The 13,146-nt window shown below is 42.1% G+C and overlaps 1 protein-coding gene across 2 annotated transcripts in view; it reads right to left on the minus strand.

Annotated features, from left to right (window-relative positions):
* The window catches only part of Pou2f1 (POU class 2 homeobox 1), a 142,524-nt gene extending 130,108 nt beyond the window's left edge, over positions 1 to 12,416 (minus strand). Inside the window, exon 1 of one of the 2 annotated variants that reach the window (XM_028759416.1) lies at positions 12,354 to 12,416. In XM_028759416.1, the coding sequence (XP_028615249.1) occupies positions 12,354 to 12,414 (61 nt within the window). In that variant the 5' untranslated portion in view covers positions 12,415 to 12,416. The remainder of the gene's footprint in view (positions 1 to 12,353) is intronic. The other variant, XM_028759408.1, reaches the window with a different exon arrangement.
* Between the last annotated feature and the right edge of the window lie 730 nt (positions 12,417 to 13,146).

The following is a 13,146-nucleotide window of genomic DNA, read 5'->3' on the forward strand; positions in this document are numbered from 1 at the left end:
AAAAAGGATGTGACTTAGTACCATCCTCAAAGTCCTGATACTAACTAACATCTTTAAATGGGTATGATTGTATTAGATACAGTTTGTGAGAGGTCACTGTTTGGGACCAGTCCCTGAGAATCAGAACTAAACAGAATGAAGTCATTTATACCAAGAGTTACTTATTCAAATTCAACTTTCAAACAGGCAGTTTTCCCCATAAAACAGAAGATAAATACCAACCAATCAGAAGGAATGTAGCTCAGCTAAAGAAAAGGAAATGAATACTCTGTACAACAATTTTTTTCTGCTTACAACATCAAGCCTCTTTGCTCAGCTCATTGGAAGACTGACCCCATCCTAAAGGTTTCCCAAATCTGAAACTGCAAAAAAAACAAAAAAAACACCATTTGATCTTTACTTTAAATTTGTTATAATTGTGTCTTCAAGCTATTCTAGGAATGTTATTGCCGCTGTTACTCTCTGGTATAGGAATCAAACCCAGGGCCCTGCTGCATACCAGGCAAGGACTCAGTGCTACTGTCCCCACCAAAACTTGTCCTAAAATACAAAACACTATACATGAAATTTTTACCACAACAATGGGGAAAAATCCAATATACATTAAAACAAAAAAGTAAAAGAGACTAGTAAACTGTTCAATACAATCAGATATTGTGTAATGTCTGGAAAGTGTTCATAGATAAACAGTATACCAAATAAGCAAGGCAATGCAGTACACAACTGGGACCAATGTCATTAAATAGCTGAATTTCTCACCAGAAACAATAATCAACTGTCATAGCGCCTCAAGTAAAAGTGACACCCCAGGTTTAGTAGCAGTTTGGTAAGGGAGAAGAAATGTATTTTTTTTCCTTAGCAGGATTTGTCCCATATCAATTTTCTACTACAATCCATATAAAAAAACATTAAAATCCAGATGTTAATGTAGCTGGTTTTATTTGTTTGTTTGCTTATTTGTCTGTCTGTGTTTGAAGTGAGTTCTCACTGGCCTTGAACTCTCCGAGTTCCCCAGCCTCAGCTTCATGAGAACTATGACTATCACAACCAGTTTACTATTTAACTCTGATAGAATTAAAAATGCTCAAGGTTCATGGGTTACTAGTACCAGCAATTTGCATACTAACCCCTTGCAACTCTTTTATAGCCACCATGCGGAAATTTCTGAGAGCTACGTTAGCACTACATTTGGTAATCAAGTGCACATGCTTATAAACAGCAAGACAGAGATAAAGACACAGAGCTAAAAGTTGTGCTTCAGGGCAGTGATAAGCCAAGACCCTATCCTCAAAAATAAAAATTCATAACTGACTTTTTCCTACCTTGGGATCTGGGTCTGGGAACTAAATAAAATTATTAAATACAGACCTTTTACAAGCAGAAACTCAGAAAGCCCCCAATTCTTGCTATGACTCCTCAGTCAACTAGTTTGAAACAGAAGTCAATGTCCAAGGGACTACTATGTTCCTACTCACTTACTGACACCACTGAAACAGACCCAAGACTGCGATATGCTACTCATCCTCATTAACCTGGCTCATCATCTGAAGTCCAGGGGTAGCATTTCATCCCCCAACTGGGTTTTCGTAATTAATGTGAATTTGTGCTTACATTTGGTATACTAAGTAGCAAAAATTTTATAGGTACAATCATTGCTAGAGAAATCAATGCATTTTTGTCAGGAGGTATAGAAATTGTCACAAAACCTGACTGCAGGTTCAGTGAGTAAATATAAAGATCATGAAAATATTGAAAATGCTATTTTCAGTCATGTGTATGTATGTATTATTCTTTTTGCTTAGAATTTTCAATCCCTCATCTTAATTTTCAACCTCCTACTCCCAATCCTGATTACTTCCTACTCATTCTTGTGTCTTACCATAAATACTTCTTTCTCAGAAAGCCCTTCCTAACCTGCTCTTCCAGACCAAGGCATCTACCTTATATTTCCATGGTACCATGAATCCACAGAGTTTTATCAATGAACTGCTATGAACAATGTTACTGTATGACTTCTCCAACACGATGAGCTTTGAGGGTTGAGGTGGTGTTTGTACTAACATTACTCTATCGCTAGTTCAGACAAGGAAACGTAACTCTGTATTTACAGAACAAAATGGAGGCAGAAGAATCAGTCAGGTTTGTTAATTATAACCCTGTTCACAGTCGTACTGAATACTACAATTCACGCTAAACTTATGCCCTGTTCATTTACATTCTAGTAGGATGAGCTACATTCCAGGTATTCTCTCTAGTGTAGTAACTGAGAATCATCGTTTTAGACACCCTAAGCAATAATCAATCTTGAAGTGCAACAAATCATCATTTGAAGCTATCAAATCACTGTAAAGTTTTATGAAATAAGGGTTTTCAGACTTCAACTGTATTAGAATCTCAGGTAATGGCTAGGCCTTCTTATACTCCAAGCAAGAATTAGAATGCATTAAATCAATCAAGCACTATTTGCTAACTACCTACTGTTCCTGCTTTCAAAGTGGTTTTTTTTAGACAGATGAGACTTTCAATAGATAAACAAAAACAAAACAACCACCCCCCAAAAATAAAAAACCACACATGCAACAGTAGCAACACACATTTCTTCAATCCAGACAGCTCTGAGTTTCAGTTCTTATGAGACAAGATTTACTTATATAATCAATTAGGGAGGAAAATAAGACTGTCTACAGTGAAGCACTGAATTAGCTAAATGAACACAAATTAAGTACTAAATTTGGATTTGAAAGTAGGACACGAGCTCAGACAAAAAAGAAGCTATTTATGGTGACAAGCTATGAATAGACAGGTCTCTAAAGATAAGCAGGTGACAGACCCTTTATATAAACAAAAGGGAATGTTTTTAGATTCCACCCCTAAAGATTTTTAAAAGTCTTGCTAAAGGTCTACAGCCAAAACCAGAACAGAAAGAAAATGACAAATGCCTAACCTCCCTGCTCATAGTGGATAACAGGAAAAACAGAACAGCCCCACTGTTGAGTTTTAAATAAAAATACCAGAGGCTTTTAAAAGTGTGAACTTGGGCTGGGAACGTAGCTCAGTGGTACAGAACTTCAGTAACACCGTGCTTGAGCCACAGCATCACAAAAATAAAATAAACAAAAATGTGTGAAGCTCCTCTTAAAATATGCAAATATTTTAAAATTTAAAATGCTTTAAAATATGCAAAATGTTTTAAGTCCATTAAATAACATCCTAAAATGACACAATTACACAACTAGGCCATGACATGGAACACATGAGAACCTTTGTCTATGCTCTACATTCCACAGTATTCCTAGGCACAGGCAGTGCTGTTCCACTCTCAGAACAGCCTAAACACCAGGAATGGGGTAGGGGATTGGGAGAAGGAACCAGGAAAGTCTCAGGGTAAAATACATCCTTTTCCCCAAGGGCAACTTTCCTAAAAATCAAAACTTCCTTAAAACAACAACAACAAAACAAAAACAAAAAAAACCCTCCATTTGTGTCCTCGTTGGAAGCTCGATAAGGAAGTAGTGAACAGAGAGTCTATAGGTAGAGGTACCACTGAAAGACAGACTGCAGCACTTCCATTGCAAAGGCTGTCAGATTACTAAGAGGGCACACTTCTTTCCTGGAGGACTGGCTGGCTGCACATAGAGATGCACAACCTTCAATAAGGAACCCACAGAACTCATCAGCTGCTAACGCTCCTCCTCAACAGCAGCACAAGCAATAAAACTCCTCCAGTACTCCTCTAAGAAAAACTATTACAGTACTTTAAAGACGCCTCTGCTATCAATTTGTTTCTCCCCACATAATTCCTCTAACACTGTCATTATCACTATCTTATTGTTGACAGAAATACCACAAATGTCAGTGGCAAAGTCAAAATGAGACGTCAATGCTCAATCCACATACATACAACATGTGCAGACACCACCCTTCACATTCGTATTTATCATCCATTTAATTCTCTTTTTTTTTTCAAATTTCAAAAGGAACCCAAATAAGATATGCCCCAAAATGTGTCAAGTATGTTTGAAATGTTAATTCTTAGGGAGATGACTCTGCAATTTAAGAGTGCCTACTGCTCTTACAAAGAACCCAGGTTCTGTCTCCTACAATCTACCTGACAACTCACAAATGCCTGTAACTCCTGTTGCAGGGATCCATGCTCTTGTCTGGCCTCCAATGAGCTGCTAACCACACATAGAGCACATATACTCATGCAGGCGCACATACATACAAAAATATATTTTTAACTGAATTCTGATTTTCCCTCTCCCAATTTCCTTACATCTATTTGTTCACGAGTCTAATCTCCTTCAGATAAGCCAAACTCAAAAATCTTGATAATTCACCATTTGATTCTGGCTTCGAAACACTTAAAAATAAAGGCACTATCCAAAACAAGGAACAGTAGGGGCTGTTCCTTGCTGACTAGCAAACCAAATCAATCAAACCTTTTGAACCAGAGTAAAGTGCTCACATGAACCTGAAGCTCGACTGAGAAAGCTCCAACCCTGGCTTTACACCTTCCTGTTCTCCACAACACTTTGTGCTTACTAAAACACATGGACCTTGGGAAAGTCACTTTATCTGGCCTTCATTTTACTCAACTATAAAATGGACATAATAATACTTGTCAGTAAGGCTAACTGAGGTAATGAAAATGAGGGTGCTGCTATAAAACTTAAGACACTATAAAAATACAGACATTATCATTATGTCATGATTATGGTAATTTTATTTATTTATATCTGCCTTTCTTAAGAGGAAATAGCCCACATAAAACACAAAACAAGACTTTAAAGATGGAAGCAATAAAAGAAACACAAAGCATACACAAGGACATAAAATGAAACATGTACACCATAACTGCTTATGCACTTGCTTCCCTTCAGGTTACTAAGTTAGTGTAAGCATTGTATTTGATTAGGAAAGAAACTAGACAATTCTATGTCCACAAGATTAAAAGTGAACTCACTGGTCAGAAGTAAAAGTTCCAAACTTAAAGATAGGGCCAGAATCTTTTCCAAAGGTCCATCTTCTGTGTCATAGTACAACTGGACTTATCATCATTGACATGTTTAACTTCGGCCATTACATTACTACTAGACTGAAAGCCTTGGAGGGCAAGTAATTGCTTTACTTTGTAAGCATCTTGATTGCACTTATAGCAATTAAAATAAACCAAACACTTCAATTTCTGTATACTTGTTTCTATGACTCCAATTTTCCCCTATTTCAAATCACCTGTACACCATCAGGTTACTCAAGAGTCAGTCCTTGTCAGTCCTCCAACAGCTTCCCAGTAGAGGACCAAAGTCTCTTGTTTACTCACCTAGACCAGCAAACACTGAACACAACAAGCTCCTCTGCAATGGCCTGCCTCCCTCCCTCCCTCCCTCCCTCCCTCCCTCCCTCCCTTCCTTCCTTCCTTCCTTCCCTTTCCATTCTCCTAAGGCAGTGGTTCTCAATCTTCCTAATGCTTCAGTCTTTTAACACAGTTCCTCATGCTGTAGTGACCAACCTAAAATTATTTTTGTTGCTACTTTATAACTATAATTTTCCTCCATTGTGAATTATAATCTCTGCTTTCCCATGGTCTTAGGTGGCCCCGATGAAAGGGTTGTTTGACCCTCAAAGGGGTCTGAACCAAGGGTTGAGAATCACTGCTCTAAATTCTCTCACAGACTCCAAAATGCCAACACTAAGAAAGATAAGGCAGGAGGACTCAAACAGAGCTCAAGACCAGCCTGGGCTTCACTGTGAATCCCAGACAGTCTAAGGTTACACAGTGAGACCTTTTCATCAGGGAGTAAAGGAAAGTCTCATCCATATGAGGCCTCCTCTGGCTGACAGCAATGAGTCAAATGAGGTGGTGTAGGAGGCTACAATGCCCAAAGTTGAGGGCAAGAGGACACAGTTCAGTAGTAAAACAGTTATCATGCAGTGAGTCTGCTCAGATATCCAACACCAAAAGGAAAAGAAAGTCAGAAATCTATGTTCTTACATGCTTACACATGTTCATGTGTGTGGTGTTGCATATGCATGTGTGTGTGGAGGCCCAAGATCAACATGAACTATCTTTGGAAGTAGCTCTCTTTGCTTTTTGAGACAAGATCTCTGTTGTCCTGGAGCTCACTCATTTCCTGCAGCAGGTTTCAGGAATAGCCCTATCCCCACCTATATTGCAAACCCACCCAGTGCTGGAATTAGGGATCAAACATCTTACTAGTTGAGCCATCTCCCAACCCCTGCTAGTCAACAGCTGAGTGACTGATAAACAAGTCACTAAAAATTGAGGAATATTTTCACACAGGGAAGCAAAAGCTTTGGCATAGATTACAGCTAAATTACCTTCTGGCTACATCATTCTAGGATGTTTTGATTAATTCAAACTTGAACACACCCTGATTTCTTTCCTGATCTTCATTATGTTGCATATTTTAATATGTAATAGTATACATTGTTTTAAATTTTTCCTGCTCAAGTAAGCAATGCCAACCCTACCATAACATTGTTATACATCCTTTGTTGTGCACAAGGAAGAATGGAGTTAGATGTGGTACACAACAGATATATTTTTATAAGCTAAGAAATGCTAGCTATGTTTAAAGATTCATTGTAATACTTTGCTATAGTATAAATAGGCAAAAAAGCATTTTTCATTAGCCAAACCATTAAAATGTACAAAACCAAGGAAACACCTAGATTAGTCTCTTTTTAGTACATTCCCTTAAAGCTACTACCATAAGCACTGAACTGCTTAAGGTAACGTGTTAAACTCAAGTATCATAATATGCACAAAATAATGTTTACTTCCTAAACATTCCTGTCAATATTTTTTTTTTTTCGAGACAGGGTTTCTCTGTGTAGCCCTGGCTGTCCTGGAACTCACTCTGTAGACCAGGCTGGCCTCGAACATAGAAATCCGCCTGCCTCTGCCTCTCAAGTGCTGGGATTAAAGGTGTGCGCCACCACCACCCGGCGTGTCAATATTTTCTAATACAAACAAAGTTCAGTAGGAGAGAAAAAAAATCTAAATGTATTACAGTGCTGAGTCAATTTTATTGACTATTTCTGATTCCAACATTAAAAACCATTAAAGTTACAAAAAATTATTAAATAAATCATGTGGAAATTAAACTATACTTATTATAATTTTCTTTCAATATTATCATCTAAGTAAAACTACTACAAGCATTCACAGAGATTAATTTGGTGCTTTTTTATCTTTTTAAAAAATTAATATACTATGTCCTCCCTTAGTAAATGTTCAGTTTTCTAGACAGCATTTCAAGGAAGAATCTTATAAATCTAAACAACTCTTGAATTTCCCTTTGCTCAATTACTAGTTCCATAAAATTTACTCAACAACGAATGTTTAAAAGAGTGAAATTGTTTAAAAAAAGAAATAAGCAGTCACTAAGTATATAAAGACAACCAACCTGTCAGTGCTCAATTACTTATCACTAATAGTAAAGACACAAAGCTTTGTAAACAGCATGCGCAGCATGCAACAAGTTTCTTCAAGTCAAAGGTTCTGAAACTCAAAGCCATTCTCAGCCTTTAAATTCTAAATCCACTGTGAATGGATCAGTAAGTCAGGCAAGGGCTCCACCTGTGCTATCCTTGTGATCACTGCTGTTACGACTGGAGTTTATACAAAAAGCTCACTGTCAGTTTAAGACAGAAATATGTAAGTATAAAAAATAAACTGCATTTACTTAAAAATCTGCTTAATTGTTCTCATTCACAAAATGATGATGTCAAAAATATGCTTTCTTAAAGATGTATAAAGAAATTGCTATTCGTTATGAACTGTAATTATTACCTCTTTTAACTACTCAATAAGGGCTATTTAGATGGTATGGTGGAAAACAATTATTTAAAATTCTGACCCAGAGTTACAAAAGTGGGAGTGACGTTCAGCTCACCAGAGGCTAAGGCAAGTAAACGGAGAGTTTAAGGCCAGCATAGACTATATAACAAATCCCAATATCAAAAATAAAAGCAAACCACCAAGGAAGCAGAGATCAATTCAAGAAGAATACAGCAATTGAAATAGAGAATAATTATCACTGAGCCAAGTCCCAACTTTCACTCTAATGCCTAATGTTGGATTTCTATGACAAATGGCATGTCTGTCCAGACATTTAGCACCAAAACTGGTTATGTGTTACCTGTTCTAGTCTATCCTATTCTCTAACAAAATTTATCTGAATGGTTCCAAATGAAATCATTTCCACTAGGAAAAACATGTAATGACTATGGTTTCCAACATTAAAAGTAAAATGAGGAGGAGGAGGAGGAGGAGGAAGAGGAAGGCAATGATTTCAGTACAAAGGAAATCTTAATTTAATCCCCACACTTCTACACTCGTCACGATCAAGCAACACAGATTCAAGAAACAATTCAAATATTTCATTTTAAAATGAAAAACATTTAAAAAAATATTCTCAGTTCTGTCATTTTAAAGTATCTGCCTGTGATATTCAGGGCTCTATTACATATCTTTGGTGACCTGGTAAAGGCGGGTTAGCATTCTGAGACTTAACCTTACCCCAAAGTCTAGTGATTAACGTACTAACAATTAGTTCAGTGTAGGGCAGCACTGAAATATTTTCTTTCTTTGGCTATACAGCACCTATTGATGCAGAGAATTACAGATTTTAAAATATTCTCATATTTTATACCATTACAATCGAATACCCACTGTGTGTGTTTTCCCTGACTAGTGTCATTTTGGGGGGAGCAACAAAAATAAATCAAAAGTGAAGCGGAGGGAAGAGGTTAAAAGTTACTTTTACAGTAAAGACTTGGGGACATAAATCCTTCAGAAATGAAAAACATTTGGTCAGCTGTCAATGAATGTGGAGACCTTAACTAGAAAGTTCCATTGTAATTAATGGGTGGGGAAATCAAGAAAATAGCCAATGATTTTCTAGAAACTTGTATTGGGAAGTTGACTCACAACTGCAACAGGAGCCCTTTGAAAGGAGAAATCGCTACTTTGAAAGGAGATTTTAAAAACACATTCACAGTAAATGTACAAACATGTACAGACAAATCCAAAAAGGATCCTAGAGTCTTTAAAAGCTACTTCAAAGCACAAGCTTTCCCATAAGTGTTTTACCTTATTTTAAATACTTATAATTTTAACATAAAAAAATATAGTGCCCTCATTTTTTTCAACTCAGTTTTAGTCATTAAAATAAGGCTCCAGAGCAAATGGTCACTCCACAAGCCGGGGCCATACTGTGATTAAGAAGTAGTTTCTTATAAGAGAAAGATTATAAACAGCAATGTCAACAATCCCCACATAAAATAATCAGGCATATGTAACCCAAGTATCCTTATTTTAAATCCATACTCTCTATCAGAAATGATTTTTTACTATGGCAAGGATGGCCAACTGAAATAAAAGGCCAGCTTTACAATATCCATTTTTTTCTGTATGACAAAAACTGTAACAGTGAGCTTTGTTTGTAAAATGCAATGTGCATTTTATCCTTTTGGATAAAATACCTAGAGCCCCAGCAGTGGTTAAACTGCAGCTATAAAGGAAATTGTCCAGAGATAAATGGTTTCCCTATGAGAAGGTTCCATTGCTATACTTCACCTCAGGACAATAAATCACATTAACTGCACCTTGTCCTCTGTCCAATGACATCATCAGTCTGACCACATCTTTGGGAACGGGGTGCAAAAACATATGCTATTTAAGGCATGAAACCATATTACTGCTTTTTGTCCATCTAACCTCATGCTTCAGCACTCTGAATAGGTTATTTACCAGAGCATTCTCATGAAACCTTTACCCTCTATGCATTCAGGCCTACCTACTGGATGTGAAAGAAGGGAAAAAATTGTGAAAAGTAGTTATTTTAAATTAGTCTGTATTTACTCCCCTAAATCTGAAATTTTGTTACAAATTAACTGAAGTCCGACATCTTCATATATTCACTACACTAGTTTAACGTGATCTCAAAAGCTTAACACATTAACATGATTCCTCAAACACCTCCCCTAGAAAGCAACACCTTTTTACCTTTTTAAAACAAAACTCTTACAGGAGAGACTAGAAATCAAAATTGTTTTCTCTGAACAGTAAAAGTTAATTGGTTTTCATAGGCCAATTGTCCTAAGCAGAGATAAAACAAAATCAATTCTGACATCTTAAAGCAAGAGGCCAGCAGGCTAAGCAAGTTCCAAGACCAGGGTGGACACAATGCCTCTGTTTATCTTCTATTTTCACTCATTTAACCATGACCAAAGAAAATATAACCCCATTTCTGTTTTCCATACTGCTGCAATTAAAACAGGCAGGTCTATGTCAGTAATAGCACAAGAACGCAGGCCTCACTTCAAGTTGGTGCAGAAACTGGAAAAGCAGCCCCGCTGAGAAAGTATCCAAGTGTTGTCAACTGAACTTCCTAAAATACCTAGCTACTCCATCGTTCCTGAAAGGAAAGCCTACCGGTTTTACAAATACTACGAATCTTTACATAGCCTGAGTTTAACTCGGGAAGAGAGGGACTATTCCCACAACAAAGTCCTCTATTTGTACTAAACCAGTAGCTCACAGAAGCCTCTGTAAATTGGAAATAAGGTCCACATACTGTAAACTGAAAGATAAACTCCTTTTAGGAGAAAACAAGCCAACCTCAGAGCTGATGCTTAGCTCGGAGCTGTTTTTATGCTGGAAGGTCCCCAAGAGGATGTGTTTTGCCTGCGGAGGAGGGGACTCGAGTGGCAGTTGGTGGGGGAGTCATTTTGGTTATTAGTAAATAAATCAAGCAGCAGAGAACAAGGCCTAGGCAACTACTGGGGCAGTCCAGGCCTAGTTCTCTCCTTGTCTTCCCAGCACAGACTAGGTTTGATCTCAGAGCCCCGTGGATTGCCAAGGAGGAGGAGAAGAAAAAAAAAAAAAAAAAGAATCATATCGAACCACAAAAGCACATGGGGCGAATGTAAAATATAAACACGGCGTTGGGCTGTGAGTGGCTGTTATTAAAGGTCTGAATTACTAAACATGAGAGGCGGGGAAAGCCAGGCGGCCATTTCAAGAATATAAACCTCACTGAATTAGACATTATTCAAATGAGAAGCAAGTAGAGAAGACCCAGCGCACAGCTAGAAAGCACCACCAAACACAGTCAGGGAGGGGGATCTCCGTGCCTAGCCACCACCCCCGCTCCCCGCAGGACAGGAGAAATCTAGAATATGATCAACTTGTCAGGCCAGCCCTCTGAGGGAAGGAGGGCGATCCTTTACGGTCCAGTTCTCGGGTGGCCTCCGAGAGCTCCCCGGCCTCGGAGCGAGAGGGTCCCCAGGGCCACCCGCGCGTGGGGGGGGGGGGAAGAATGTGCGCGGAGGAGCGATCAGACCCCGCGAGCATCTCCAACCCAACTGTCCCGCGACCCACGGCAGCGAGGACCTCTGGGTGAGGGCCCGGGACACACGGACGACCGAAGCCATTTCCACTGAGGGGAACTTCCCCGAGGGTTCCTCCCACCCAGCCCAACCTCCAAAGGGTCCGGGGGACCCCAGACCGGGCTCATAACCCGAAGGCCAGCTCACAGGGCCCACGCCGCGCTGCCCCTAGCCACACAGACACAGACTGGCTGGGGTCAGGCCACTGCCCCGGGCACGAGCAGGGCGCGGCTGAGGAGCCCGGGCCGTGACCCCCGGGTTCGGCCCCACGCGGACTCTCCCCGCACGGCCGGAGGCAGGGCACCACCCCCGGGTGCGCCCCGCGGCGAGCAGAGTCCCCCAGCCCGAGCCGGCTCCCAATCCTGGGGGCGCCGCGCGGGTGTCCGGCCGCCGGGGTCCGCTCGGGCCCCGCCGCCCACCGGCATTGTGCTCGCCGCCACCTCTGGCCCCTCCACGCCCCCCCTCGCCCGTCCAGGTCTCCCGCCCGCACCCCGCCGCGCCCCGCCAGCCCAGCAGCTATGAATATGTAAAATGTCTTTATTGTCCTCTCCCGGTGCCCCGGCCCCGCCGCCCGCCGTGGACCCGCTCCGATTCGGGCACCGTGCGAGGAGGCGGCGGCGGCCGGCGGAGGAGGAGGAGGGCCGGTGCCGGCGGGCGGGCCAGCGCGGCGGCGGGGTGGGCCGGGGGCAGGAGGAGCGCGGTGGCTCACAACCCCCTTTGCCCCGGGTCTTCTTCCCCCTCCGTCCGGCCGCTCCAAGCTCCTTTTCCCTCTCCGTTCGGCGCCCAGAGGGGGCTGTGTTCCCCGGCCCCCCATCTCCTCGCCGTTAATTATAATAATCCTGAGTACTAATAAATTATGCTAAGTCGCGGGGGGGGCAGCGGGAGCCGGGGTTGAGTATGAATATGAATATGTAAAATGCTGTAATGATTACCTGCTGCTGCTGCCGCCGCGGCTGAACTCTCATCTTGACTCGCTGCTCCTCCGTCCGCCATTTTGAATATTTTAACCAAAATCGCCCGGTCGATAAACCCTCCCTCGCTCCTGCTCCCCTCCCCCTCCCGCCCTGATCGCCTCCTCCCTCTTTGCACCCTCCCGTTCCTTCCTCTCCCTAGGCGCGCGCCAGGGGGCGCACGAGGCCGGCGCTGCTCTCTGCCGGCCCCCTTGGAAGAGCTCCACCCCCCTGCGCGTGCGTTGCGCACGCGCGTCCAGGCTGCAGGGACACCCCCCCCCCAGGCAGCTAAAGTGCCCCCCAACCTGCCAATCATCTTTTTTTCTCTCTCTCTCGCCCCCTCCGCGCCGCTGTGCGCACGCGCGGTTCTCTCCACGCGCCTGAGAGGTCGAAAGCGCATGCGCCTTTCTTCGCCCTCCCGGGGAGCGCAGCTTCACCCCGAAGTGTAGTGTGTCAAGTGCTTGTTTACGTCTTCTGATAGTCTCCCAGTCTTCCGTGTGAGTCCCCTCCCGGAGGAGTTCGGGAATTCCACGGCGGTATTGAAAAAGGGCAGCCCGCACGGCGGCTCGCAGGGAGGACGCGCGTGAGAAATTAACGTGCACTCCACAGCCGCGCCCCGGCGCTCCGCACTTTAAGGCTTCCCTCGCAGTTGACTGCGACAATGGAGGGGCCGTTCCCCTCCGAGGTAATTTCCGGCCCTGTATGCAGGTGGGGGCGGAAACGCCCTCGGCGGGCAACGGGCACGAGGCACCTGCTGGGCCACGCGCGGACGTCC

The sequence above is a fragment of the Grammomys surdaster genome, unplaced genomic scaffold (assembly GCF_004785775.1).
Source record: "Grammomys surdaster isolate TR1022 unplaced genomic scaffold, NIH_TR_1.0 130, whole genome shotgun sequence".
Classification (NCBI taxonomy): Eukaryota; Metazoa; Chordata; class Mammalia; order Rodentia; family Muridae; genus Grammomys; species Grammomys surdaster.